At 43.5% G+C, this 13,979-nt stretch overlaps 1 protein-coding gene across 1 annotated transcript in view; it reads right to left on the bottom strand.

The window, feature by feature from the left end:
* SETBP1 (SET binding protein 1) overlaps window positions 1-13,979 on the bottom strand; it is a 362,371-nt gene that overhangs the window by 100,779 nt on the left and 247,613 nt on the right. The window contains exon 4 of the mRNA XM_058557032.1: window positions 1,751-5,213. Coding sequence (XP_058413015.1) covers window positions 1,751-5,213 — 3,463 coding nt within the window. The remainder of the gene's footprint in view (window positions 1-1,750; window positions 5,214-13,979) is intronic.

The following is a 13,979-nucleotide window of genomic DNA, read 5'->3' as shown; positions in this document are numbered from 1 at the left end:
ATATGAACCCCTAGCCAGGAAACTTCAACCGGCACCCAGCAATACAGTCCAACCACAAAAAAATCCCCATAAGACTGCTGAGAAACCTAATAAGCAAAAATGGCTGGTTTTAGCTTCTGTGATCTTGCTTCTCAAGTCTGTTAAGTCAGGATTCTTGGTTAGGTTCTTAATAACACACCACCATTATTTTCTAGCTACATAATGCCAAAAAAATAAAAAATAAAAAAATAAGAACACCCTCTGTCCATGGCTAGTTTTGGTCCTGTGGATCAATTCCATCATGCTGAAAGAGAAAGCAACAGTATTTCTCATGTGAAAGTTTAATCTAGCAACTCCTGTCCAGGTGGGCTTCATTTGGGCTTTGTACAAAAAACAAGCACCTTCGACAAGGTCTGAGGACAAAAAACGAGAAGACCCAGATGAGCACACCCACTTTGGGCAGACATGAAGTGTGAGCCATTTATCACCTTTGGCAAATGCAGGAGACACGACTGCTAATTGCTTTCTTCATTAACAAAGGAGAACATCCACCACTACTCACAAGCTAGTGGCAATTCGGGGCAATCTTTAAGTGGCTTGTAACTCATAATCATATTTCTTCCTGAAATCTGCTGGCCTAGAAAATATCTCTAATTCTTCATGAATAGACTGCCCTCACCTTCACTAATTATGGACTTCCCATGAAGGAAGAGGACAAGCAAGGGGTACATATCATAAACAGAGGTGAAACACTACACCCAAACCTTATACAGGGAAAAGCAGTCCTTTAAAAACACTTTTGCCAGATGGTTTGTACTATCTGGGGGCAGGGAGAGCATGAAAAATCCTTTTAGTTTCTGCAACTTCTAGGAAAGGAATCTCTACTCTTTTCCTAGCAAATAATTGCTCTATTCTACAGGATTCTTATCGTCTATGTGATGTGCGGACAGGGACAAAGTGATACTTATGCAGAAGTGTGAGGCTTCCGTGGCAAGGAAGGTTTGTGGGGGTGAGCAGGTTAGTAAAAAAATCTGCCCATAATTGACAAGGAATGAGCGCTTTGTAGTAGAAATCAAGACTTCAGTTTACAGGTGAGTGGGCAAATCCCATTCCCAGTGGACATGCCAAGAGATGCAACAGGAAGGTCCTGTAGGGGCAGGAGGCTCACAACACCTTTCAGGCAGCTTTTCAAATGCCCATGGACAAAGAGAGGACAATATGGCCTGGGGCTGTGGCTCCCTCATCAGGTAGACTTCAGGATTCATTGGTCATCAGCTTCCAGTGGCTCTGCTGTAGACTTCTCATCTAGGATGTGTGACTTCTGGAGACAGCATGTCAGATAAACTACATATTTATTCATGTCCAGCTTTGACATTCTTGAGATCTTACTGGTACTCCTAAGTGAGTTTTAGAGGCTTTATTCAACTAGCAAACTGCACCATCAGATCAGATGAGGACCTAAAATAGCATCTTTAATAAAAAGCATAAATGTAGTTGGGCATGGCTGTAGTCTAGGTAGCTACTAGGGCTGCCTCTGGGCCCACAGTTCTCAGGCAATGCCTCCAAGAGAGAGAAAAGATGGTAAATACCAAGTAAGCAATGTATTAAATGTACAGCAGACTCAAATCTGCAAGGAGACCCACAGTCATTTGGTTCCTACCTCTTTGCAAACTGGTGAACTCGATGTGCTCAAGATGGCGGACTCCTGTACTGCAGAGTCCAGCAATTAAACAACAAGATAGCCCAAGTCTGAAGAAAAACTTGGCCTTACCTGGAGACATGGAGGAGTCGTAAGAACTTCTCTCCTTGCGGTTCATCTTGAAGGCCTGGATGTCCTTTTCCCTGTACGTCCCAAAGCCTTCATAGCTCCTCCTTTTATTCCCACTCACGTCACTGCTGTCCCACTTCTCATTTGAAGGGTTCGTTTCACTGAACACGTCCAGGCTCTCTGGTCTTGTGCTGCCACCATCCCCACCACTGCCAGAGTACCTTTTTGTGCATGAGTCTGCAGGCTCACTGCTCAAGTCACCTTTGTCCTTGGCCTGTGTCCAATGCTGGGCATCGGAAAGTGACAGCGTAGACAGAGTGTCCACCTCAAAGCTGTTCTTAGAAGCTTTGTGGCCGGCTTCACTGTGCTGGTGCTTCTGCTTCTCCTTATGCTTGTTCTTCTCACTCCCCAAGGGGAGCTCTTTGTCTGCACTGCTCAGCCGCTCGCTCAGGATGTGGCTGGAGAAGCCTGTGGCTTTGCCTGCAAAGAGACCACTCAGGTTGTCATGGGTCCCCAGGATCCGGTCTTCCTTGTGCTTATGCTTGTGTTTGTGTTTCCTCTTGTGGAGCCGACCACTGGACAGACTGGCACTGCCCACCTTGGGAGGATTCAGGGATGGCTGCATGTCACTGAGGCTCATGCCAACAGGTCCCTGCAGGTGTACTCCATGCTTTGCTTTATGCTTAGCTGTACCAGACATCTTCACATGGGAGCTTGTGTGGAACTGAGGTGGTGGCACTGTTGGCCTCATGAATGGGGAAGCTGCTCCAAGTGTGTGCGATAGGTACAAAGGAGCTGGGTACTGACTGTAATAACCAAGGTTCATCATAGGCATTGATGTGTAAGGCATTCCATAGGGTGCATAGTAACTTCCACTGGGAATAGGGTAGCTGAACCCTTGTAAAAAAGGCACCTTTGTCATGGTGTCATTGGTTTTTGCAGGCCTACCACGCTTCTTCTTTGACTTCAAGTCTGAAGTCCTACGAAGATAGAGCAACGGGTCATACTGGATATATGGCACCGGGTAATAATGATCAAAATTAATCCGAAAAATGCTGGGATATGGATTCTCGTGGTAAAAGGTATAACTCCGGTGGGAGATCCTGAACACCTGGAACTTGGTGATGAGCTCTTCCAGGTCTGCCAGAAACTGGAGATCATCACGGTTTTGCAGGGTTTTCCGTTTCCTCTTGTGCTTTGGCTTCTTGAGGCTTTCGTGGGCCAGAAAGTTGTCCACAATGAGATGCTTCTGCCGGTGGCCATGACGGTTCTTTGTGCTGGTGTCGGACGGAATGGCCTCTGGGTTGTCCAGGGAGCAGAAATCAAAAGAGTACCTCCGTCGTGATTCCGAACTCTTCTCCGCTTGGTCAGATGTGCTGTTGTTGTCTGTCCCAATGCCACTGTCGCTTGGGATCGTCTCCTCACTGTGCGACTCGCTCACAGGGGACAGCGTTATTTCCTTGAGTGACCCAATCTCGCAAAGGTGTGAAGGTGAGTTGGCCATCAGCCTGGGTGGAGACAGCTTCCAGGTTCCACTATGTATTCCCTTTTGGGTTTTGGTTGGAAGAGCACTGATGGGCTGGAGATTTGGCATAGTTTTTAACTCTGAAAAATTGGTTTCAGTGCTGGCGGGGCTCAGGTTGCCATTTGACCCACCTAACTGTGTTGAAAGTGGGTGCATAGCTGCTGGTGAAGATGCCACAAGGGACTGAAAGTTGGAAGGCACGGCTGGAACATCCGGCTGGCTAGAAACAGGCCTTGGGTGCTTGATGGCTGTTTTGGGTTCTTCGGATGGGGGTGGCAGCTCTGCTCTTGGCTTCCTGCCCCTCTTCTTGCCAATGTAGATGGTTCCCCTCTTGCTGACATTAATCTGCTTGCCCAGTTTGCTCTCAATTGCTGCTGCCCCAGGGCTGGTCTCTGGGGGAGCTTTAGCCTTCAGAGCAATGTTGCTGGAGCAGGACAAGATCTGGTTCAGGATATTTTTCCTCTTGAGTGTTTTCATCTTATTGATAGTTTTGATGGTCTTCTTATCCAACACCCCAAGCTTTCCAACTTTTTTGTGAAATTTCATCTCGCTCATGGGTTTGTCCTCTCCTGGCACTAGCTGGGCCAACTTAGCAAAACTGCGTCGCCTCTTTCTTTTCTTGGTGCCAGGAAACTCCCGGCTGATGGGACTGACTGGGCTGGTGGAAGTCCCCTCATGAATCGTCTCAACTGTGAGCAAAGGCTGCTTCTTTGGTCGTCCCCGCTTCTTTTTGACTGGCGTGATCACAGTAAGACTGTCTGTGTTGGTGTACAGAGGGCTGGATGGGGTGATGGGATAAGCGGATGGTGGTTCCACCATCAGTTTATCGGAGGTGGCCAGGACTGCCTCCCGAAGCATACTGGTGGGTTTGGGTTTGCTGCACGTCCACCTCCGTTTTGCAGCAAATTTTGGATGTTGGATTTCCGGCAGCTTTCTTGATGGAGAGTGATCTGTGCATGTTGGAGGCGTCATGACCATGGGTGGTTTCCGCTGCTTTGACACACCTCCTGGGACAACTTTCTCAGCATTTCCACCAGTTTCAAGACCAACTGAGGGGGACTCGTTCTCTATCATTTTACCCAACTTAGGGACACGGGGATCTTTCTTATTTCCCTCAGGGTTAGAAAGGATCCTATTAACTACTTCACTGCTCATAGTGATTCCAGACGCCAGAGCTTTCTCTGGCATAATCTTTTCCACCACTGCTTTGATGGACTGTCTCTTTTTCTTCTTATGGCTGGTTGGATCTAGACAGGGTGCCTTGATAGGAATAGTAATCCGGACGTGACTTGAGTCATTTTCAGGATTACTGACGGAACTCACATTCTGCCTGGCTGGTGATGCCTCTTGGGCATTATCTGCAGAGTAGCCTTCCCTTTTCCCTTCTGTACTGTCAAATGCTTTCTGGGCATTCTTGACCCAGTCCAGGTCTGGGTTTGCTATGGTTTGACTTATCACATCTTTTTTACTGGACTTTTTCTTGCCGCCTATAGTAGGTGGTTCTGGCGGCTCCTTTGCACCTCCTCCATCTTGATCTACCAAGGGCTGAAGCCCATTGCACTCGGCAGAGCTGCTGGGTGGGGCTGGGGAGCTGTGGTTGCTTGGGGATGGAACCACACCTCCCAAGAGCAGATCTTTGCTACTGTTGGACAACTGACTCCATGTGCTCCCTGCACTGCCCTTCTTACCCTGGGCCTTTGCAAAGGAAGCCACGGGCTCAAGAGCTGGGATCTTGCTGGTGCTTGCAGTTTCTCTGCCAGACTCTGGACTGATGAAGCAATTCTGAGTGGCAGGTCCACTGTCAGAGTTGGTGGACCAGTCCATGTGATTCTGGCTGCTGCTTTTTTGCTGGTGCTTTGGTTTTAAGGTGTCACCGGTGAAGTCCTGTGGGAGGCCTGGGTCATAATGGAGAGCTGAGAGTTTCTGCGGCCGCTCGTAAGCCTAAGGGTGGGTAGAGTGGAGAAGGGGAGAGAAAGAGAAACAATGAGCATGTTGGAGCCATTTAAAATTTAATTTCAAAAGACTTAATTATTTGAAAGTTGGAAACAGCCACCTTTAATTCCAGAATGCTTTACGGAGGTTTTCTCAATTGCACTAGTAAAAATGTATTGCACTGATTTTGAACATTAATAAAGATGCTTTAATCGCTGTCTTTATCCCCCTAAATAACAGGAACTTTCACCTATTTTGGTTTAATGTAACTCAGAATAAGAACTGTTTAGAGAGAGAGGGCCCTAAAGGTCACTTAGCCCAATGCCCATATTTTACAAACAGAGAAGATGAAACTTCAACAATGGAGAGTCCCGCCCAAGGCAGCAGTGTCCGGAGATAATCTGAAATTCTCGACTCCCTCCATTCTTTTGCCTAACTCAAGCTGCCTCTTATTTCTGTCCAGGCTTCTCCTCAAACACGTCTTTCCTTTGCTTCCTCCTACTGCAGTTCACGTCTGTCTGTACTTTATCCTAGAGTTCAACATCTCTGTACTCCAACAAGTAGCTCATTAGGAACCACTACTAGAAGGAAAAACAGCACAAGTTGAGGGATTAAGGGAGGGGGGGAGGTTTGAAGACTGCGTGGGAGAAAGTGGGCCAGTCAAGGGCATGAAGAAGAAATGGAAGAAGGAAAGAAACATGAAAGAGCCTCCAAATCTTTGCCAACTCTAGGAGTGGGGCTGTGCTTGGGAGTTAGCCCGCTGAGGCATCCTTAAGCTCACATTAGGCATTGACTGCTCTCTTGAGGAAACTCTTGGATATTCTCAAAAGGAACCTTGAGTCTCCTGGACAAATGTGCCAGGAAAAAAAAAATCATTATTATTCAAGATCACACCGCTGAGCTTTGTCAGCTGTGTTTTCCTCTACATTGATTCTCAGCGAATGTCTTCAGACTTCAGCCCCTTCCTTAGGACTGACTCTTCAGTTAGGAAAGCAGAACCTGTGCCAGAGGCACAACATAGCCAGTGTCTATAATCACAAAGGGAATGCATAGTGAACACATCATCTTGAGCTATTAAAATTATTTTTAATATAGATATGCTCACGTTGTTCCAGATAGATTTTAAGCCATGCTACCAGTACAAAGCAGCATTCTTCAAAGCTTATTGTAAGTCCCGTTTTATACATGGAGTAGTAAACTTACAGGATGCATTACCCTAAGATTTGTTAAAGAAGGGAAATTATTAGTAAATTGGAGAAAGCTTTGGATAATATCCCCACTGAGAAGAATATGATGATTGGCTTAGTGAATTTAGGAAGTTTTAACCTGTAATATGTATCTGTCTATGATCTACCTACCTATCTGTCTATCTATCTGTATCTATTTGCCATTGATGCTATAGGGTTTATGATTGATTAGAAAACATTTCTTACAGTCGCTGTCAAGAGTCAAAATACAGATGGCAGAAAGCATTACAAGGAAAATTCAATGTAGCAAAGCAACTATGGTTTCCTTCACACTAGTTTCTGGAATCCTAGGGTTATTTTCTGCCTCTGATTTTGTGAAATCCTGTTTATACTTCCAGTATTGAACTATATTTTTTAAGTATCATGAGAGAATCTTCCCCAAGCTAAGCCTATAAGGGCCCAGGAGAAAATTAAGACACAAAATTTATTTAATTTCTTCTTCATCTTGCAATTTTTAGTAGAAACATCGCCATCATAAACATCTAGAGAACTAATCCTGCCACTTGATTTTGTCTGCTAGGTATTACTGCTGTGGACACAGGCTGCTATCTCATTTTTGGAAAAAATACAGAAATCTTATTCATGGCATAAAATATTAAATATCACTTACTTATCTTTTATGAATCGGGGCTTTGTTAATTCGTCATTTACGCTTTGGATTTTAGTTGGCCCTGTGTGTCTACTCAGAGGATGACAGGTCTAGGAGAGGGCTTGGTGACAAAGTTTCCCACTCCTTAGGGTGACAATATAATTGACTGCTCATCCTACAACGTTTTTGAGAGTTAATAGTGGCACTTGTTAAAAATTACAGTGGGATAAAAGGTATAAGTTATTGTTTTGGACCTGAGCAAAACAGGACTTAAAGTCACGCTCTTTCCTCTACCCCCACCACCAACGCCCCTCCATTTTTCTAGATGTGAACACTGAAGTCCACAGACGGGCTTCATAGTGAAGCTGGGACTAAAATCTTGGTCCCTGATTCCCACCAGTTTTTCTTTATTGCTCCATCTTCTTTTTCCTGGCAGCTAGCAGAGTCCTTAATTAACTCTTTCTTCGTGTTCTAACTCAGCTCAATCCTAGGGAGGCCCCCTCTACCTTATAGAAATCCTTCTATTATAGTTTTCATGAAATCATGTATCTCGTCTTTCTTGTACTCATCATAGTTTTAATTTTACATTGATTTGTGTGCTAATTGAATTAATGCCTGTCTCCCTTTCTAGCCTGTATACACCATCACAGAGGTCTCAAGCACAGCACCTGGCAAATAGTAGATACTCAATAAACATTTGTTGAATACATAAAAAACTTAAATTTTACGATGGATATTTCATTTTGTCAACGGTGAGATTAATGACCTGTATATTGCAACATATTGTCTGCAAACACAATCACCCCCTCCAGCCTAATTTCTTATGCCATTCCTTCTGCATGTACCATTGTCTCCCCAAAAGACATCTATCACAATCTTTATAATGCTATATGCCATTTATTTGTGTACTTTTCTGTCTCCTTCTCCTAGACTGTAAGTACTCTGAGGTCAGGAGACTCTCATTTATCTTCTTATCCCCAGTGCCTATTACGAAGCAAAGCAAATCACCCTGAAAGTTCTCAATAAATGTTTGTTGAATGAATAAACAAAATAATACTTGAGGTGCCTATTACCATGACAAAATATACGGCTGCACACAAGACAATAAACTGTCCATCAATTGTTTGGTAATGGCGCATCATAAAATTGGAGCACTCAAATGTGTTAGTGTTGAACAAAAAATCCTTCCCAAATACTTAAGTGTCTTGCAAAGTAACTCCCCTTCAACACAATTTTTCCTGTTAGTTCTCCCCCATCTCCTGTTAATTGTTTCACTTTCCAATTAACTCTGCCTTTGGGGAAGGCCATGTGACTGTCAGGAGGGTGGATTTCACTCTGGCAATTGAAAGGTGAGGCCTGCTTACTTATACCCGGGCAGACCAGCTGAAAGTAATGCAGTTAGGCATGCCTGGTTCCCAGTCCTTCCATCTGGACGTTGCCTGATCCCATTGTTTCTACCGTTTCAGCTGCAATTTGCCCTGCTGCGAGGGCCAGGCAATCAAAGGGCAGGGTGGACAAAAGGGAAGCACAACAAAGGATGGGGGTAATGGGGGAAAGGATGCTTTAAACCCTGCACTCAGATGGGCTGCAGTGAGGGGCAAAGAGGACTGAGAAGGGGTGCTTTCTAAGGAATCTGGCAGAACAAGGCTTTCTTCCAGCAGTGGCTGATGGCTATATCACATTGCATTGCATGAAATCCCATTTCTTCATCTGTCAGCCATGACATATTATATACACAATGGGGAGGCTGTCAGTTCCACTATGTCCTTCACCGAGAATTGAGCACTTATTCCATTGAGACAGAGAGGGACATGGTAAAACAGGCCCCTAGTTCAATGCTGGAGCAAGCTGGGAGAAGGTGGAAGTACAGGCTCTCCTTCTCATCCTTCTTCAGGGATCTGGGGATATGATTCCATTTAGGGGTGTTTGACTGCGGGCTTAATTAACCCACATAGCACATGCTTCCATTTCCCTTTAGATTATGAAATTTTCTGGGGGATAAAACCTGAATCTTTTAAAGTCTTTATACCACACTCAGCCCTCAGCAAGGCTGGCTCCTGAAATAGTTAGCAAATAAGGGAAGAGCTGATGATATGCAACATTGGGCTGATTATTTTTGCAGAGAACTTTTTCTTTTATTTTTGCTGAGGGAGATTCGCCCTGAGCTAACATCTGTTGCCAATCTTCCTTTTTTTGCTTGAGGAAGATTCTCCCTGAGCTAACATCTGTGCTGGTCTTCCTCTATTTTGTATGTAGGTCACTGCCACAGCATGGCTGCCACCAACTGGTGTAGGTCTGTGCCCCAGAACCAAACCCAGGATGCCAAAGCAGAGCACACCAAACTTAACCACTAGGCCATGGGGCCAGCCCCTATTTTTGTGGAAATCTTTTAATACCAACTAAGCTCAGTGTGCCTCTTGGCTGCTCCCCACCCCCATAAATTGATTGTTCGTGGAACTCATAGTCATTTTGAAAGTGTGGCTTACTTTTATAAGAACAGGGCTTTCCATGCACATTGAGCCTAGGCCAAATGTTAATCATGAAACACCATTTTGAAGACACTAGACAGAGTTCTCTCCTAAAGGATGTGTTTATGGAAGCAAGTCCTTCTATAATGTGAAGAATTATTTTAAGTAGATAACTATCCCCTCCCCCACAACCAATGTATAAATCATGTACACTTAAATATTGTACAAGTAAGATTTCTTTTTAAAAGTACTTTATTCTTATCTGATTTTTAAAACAAGCATTCGATCACTGCCTAAAAACTTGAAAATCCATAAAAATGGGAAGAAAATGAGTCACTCAGCCTTATCTCAGGCTTACCCAAAGCAAAGTTTGTCACAATGAGAGGAGAAGATAGTGATTTGGGTCTGAGAAAAATCATATAACTCATCAAAAATCAAGCATGACTTTGTGAGAGATAAACTACACTTCTGGGTTAGCTCTGTTTGTGCTACTTTCTGCTGACACCAATAATTTAAATTTACTGTTTGTGAAATATTTTGCTTTACATGAGCAGGAAAATATGCCTGGGTATGAAGGAAGGAGGGGAGCTTTATCTCTAATTTTGGCCCTTGCTGCTTCTCAAGACATGGTCCTGGATCTCTATCTCAGCACCACCTAAGGGACTGCTTATTAATACAGATTTCTGGGCCCCAGTGCAGATACACTAATTCACAATCTCCCAGGATAAGACCAAGGAGTGTTCATTTTAATATGCTCCCCAGATAATTCTGATGTACAATCAAGTTGTAAAACCACTGATCTAATGTTTTAACACCATAATTCTGCTGGGGTGGGGTTCTTCTGCAGTTGCTATGATATTTGCAGCACTTTTTGGTGGTAAATATGCAGAGCAAACCACCATAGACCTGTTAGGATATGCAATTTGGCACCATTGAGCATTCCTGTGTTGCTCTCTGAACTCTTTGTAATTTACATACTAAGAAACTCTAACATGGTCACCTGTTTCGGTATTCCAAGGACACTGCAAGGTGAGGTCGACAGGAAAGTCGATGATATGGGTGGATGAAAATATTGTACTCCCAGAAGGGAATGGGCATGCAGGTGTTCACGACCTCCCACTCTGGGCTTTCTATTTCCCCAACTCATTCAGGCCAATCCCCACAGCTCTGGGGAATCCTGGCATTCCATCCCTGAGGCTTGAAGCAAGTGCTCAAGCCTGAGCAAGAGCTGAGTGTGGGAGACAAGGAATGCAACCACAAACTGTCTGATTAAAGGTTCTCAACCCTCGCTGTATGTTAGAATCATCCAGGAAGCTTCGTAAAGAATACCATACCTGGGATCTGACCCTGACCAATTAAATCGACATTCTAGAGGTGGGGCCTGAACAGTAGTACTTTTTTCAAAGCTCTCAGTTATCCCAATGAGGAGACAGAGTTGAGAACCACCGGATTATATTAAAGACAGGGGTCTGGGTTAGGGACTAAAGAGGCTCTGATATTATCAGGAGATGTTCCAGCTCAGTGGTTTTCAAATGTGTTCCACACAGTCCTAGGATTTGGTAAAGACACTTCTGAACTGCAGCCAGTGGATTGGCAAGAGAGAAGCTCCAGACCATTCTTTTAACCCCCAATTGAACACAGCAGCCTTGCAAAGGATTTCATTTAAGAGAAGGGAGGTGGGGAGAGATGGTTCTGTCACTTAAGACTTTGAAAATTACCATTTAGGCTCATAAATAGGAAGAATGCACATGCCAGCTTCCATTGAACTTGCCCCCAAAGCATCTCTCCTTGGCCCAGTTCATTCCTGCATTTGCTAATGGTAGGTATAAAAGAATGCCACTTAGTACCTATTTGAACCACGGCTTTATGATCCTCTGATTTCATAGAATTCCATGAACGTTTGTGCCCCTCCAAAATTCATATGCTGAAATCCTAAACCCCAATGTGATGGTATTAGGAAGTGGGGCCTTTGGGAGCACAATGTGATTAGATCATAAGGGTGGAGCCTTCAAGAATGGGATTAATGCTTTTATAATAAAAGAGACCCCAGAGAGCTCTCTTGTTCTTCATCATGTGAGGACACAGAGAGAAGATGGCCATCTATGAACCAGGAAGTGGGCCCTCACCAAACACTGAATCTGCCAGTGCCTTGATCTTGGAGTTCCCAGCCTCCAGAACAGTGAGCAAGAAATTTCTGTTCTTTATAAGCCACCCAGTCTATGGTGCTCTGTTGTAGCAGCCCAAAAAGACTAAGACAATGGGACACAGAAAAGCTACCCAGCTACTAAATGGAATAAAGTTTCCAATTACATATATACAGTGAATGTGTCTTCATTTCCTGTCACACGAATTGCCCTGGGAAGTCACATTGATGTGGTTCCCACAGGAACCATTCCTTATTTGCTATTTGGGGCTGTGAGTGATACTAAAGCACTCCTTTTACTGGGAGTGGTAACAGCACATACAAAGACAGAGGCCACTATCATATGCTTCCTTGAGTACACAGTAATTCTGCATAGTTAAAAGTGATCACTGGGGCCAGCCCCATGGAGTAGTGGTTGAAGTTTGGTGTGCTCCACTTCAGCAGCCAGGTTCATGGGTTTTGATCCCAGGCGTGGACCTACACCACACGCCAGCCATGCTGTGGCGGCAACCCATATACAAAATAGAGGAAGACTGGCACAGATGTTAGGTCAGGGAAAAAAAAAGAGGAATATTGGCAATAGATGTTAGCTCAGGGCCAGTCTTCCTCAGCAAAAAAAGAAAAAAAAAGTGATCACTGACGGGGTTCCAGCTATAATGGTATTAATAGGTATTAGACTTAACCTTTTTATGGAAATATACAAAACTGAACAAAATATGTAAAGCAACTGTTTTCAGGTATTAGACAATAGACATTATGGGCTGTGATTCTAGAGAGAAGGAACACTCACAAGGCTCCACAGTATACCTGGTTTTCTGCCTGGGAGAACTTTCTAAACCTGGGCATAGAGAAATGGAACTCAGAGAGCTATGATCTCATTGGCTGGAAGAAACAGAGATCAGAGTTTGGGGTTTCTGAGGGGACTGGAATTTGGGAGACAGGGTACATCAGAAGAGGAAGCCATGTAGAAAAGGAACCCTAGAAACTTCCATAAGATCCTCTATGTCTGTGGCCAATTTTTAATCTGTACTTGAGGACAAGACTCCATGAAGCCTAGCAGAGACTTGCTACTAGGGGGCTGTCAGCTGAACACACAGTCCTAAGGTCACACAATATTGGGCAATGTTGTATTTCTGACTAGCTAGGGTGGGGAGGCTTTAATGAATATCCTAGACATTCAGCTGAGATCCCAGAAATGGTACCCCTTAAGAGTAGGATTACTCTAGCCCTAGAATAAAAGCTACTCTAGTCCCTTCCTAACAAAGTCTAACAAGAATCCTCAATAGGATAAACTAATCTGCCACTAAATTAACTACCTCTCAGAACAAAAGTCAGATTCTTTAAAGGAAAATAACAAAATCCAGAATCTCTATAATATAGTATCTACAATATCCAGGACACAATGAAAAATTCATTAGACAAGCAAAAAAGGAGGCAAATATGACCCACAACCAGGAGAGCAGATGCAGATCCAAGGCCCTCAAAGTAGCCATTATGAAGATGTTCAAGTATTTAAAGAAAAAGACGGGCATAACTGATGAGCAGATGGGGAATCTCAGCACAGAGACAGCAACTATACTGAAATAGCCAAATGAAAATTCTAAATAGGAAAAATACAATATCTGAAATCAAAAAACTCACTGGATGGGCTTAACAGCTTACAGGACACTGCAGAAGAGAAGTTCAGTGACCACGAAGAAAGGATAGCAGAAATTCTCCAAACTGGGGGTGGGGAGACCGGGGGGAGGTGGTATTTAAAAGCAAAAAAACAAAAGTCCCAGCACTTCGGTGATCTATGGAAGACTATCATGTGGTCTAACACACATATAATTAAAATCCCAGAAGTAGAGGAGAGAGAATATTACATGTGGATTTACACAGCTAAGAAGTTCAACAAATCCCAAGCAGAATAAAAACACACACACAAAAACTACATCTAGGCACATGTAAATAAATGGACGAAAATAAAACATAAAGAGAAAACTTTAAAAGCAATCAGAGAAATGACACATTCTTTATAGGGAAATGGTGACAAAAATAATATCTGACTTTTCATCAATAAAAATCAAGCCAGAAGATAATGAAATAATATCTTTAAAGTAGTGCAGTGAAAATAAAGTCAACTTAAATTTCTATATCCCATGAAAATATACTTTAAAAATGAAGGCAAAATAAAGATATGTTTAGATAAATAAAAACAGAGAATTCACTGTTGGCAGACCTGAATTACAAGAAATGTAAAAGGAAGTTCTTTAGGTTAAAAGGAAATAACACTAGAGGGAAACACAGATGTACATGAAGGAATGAAGAACGTGGAAGTGGTAATAT

Source organism: Diceros bicornis, chromosome 16 (assembly GCF_020826845.1).
Source record: "Diceros bicornis minor isolate mBicDic1 chromosome 16, mDicBic1.mat.cur, whole genome shotgun sequence".
Lineage (NCBI taxonomy): Eukaryota > Metazoa > Chordata > Mammalia > Perissodactyla > Rhinocerotidae > Diceros > Diceros bicornis.
This window is presented reverse-complemented; position numbering and strand designations above follow the sequence as displayed.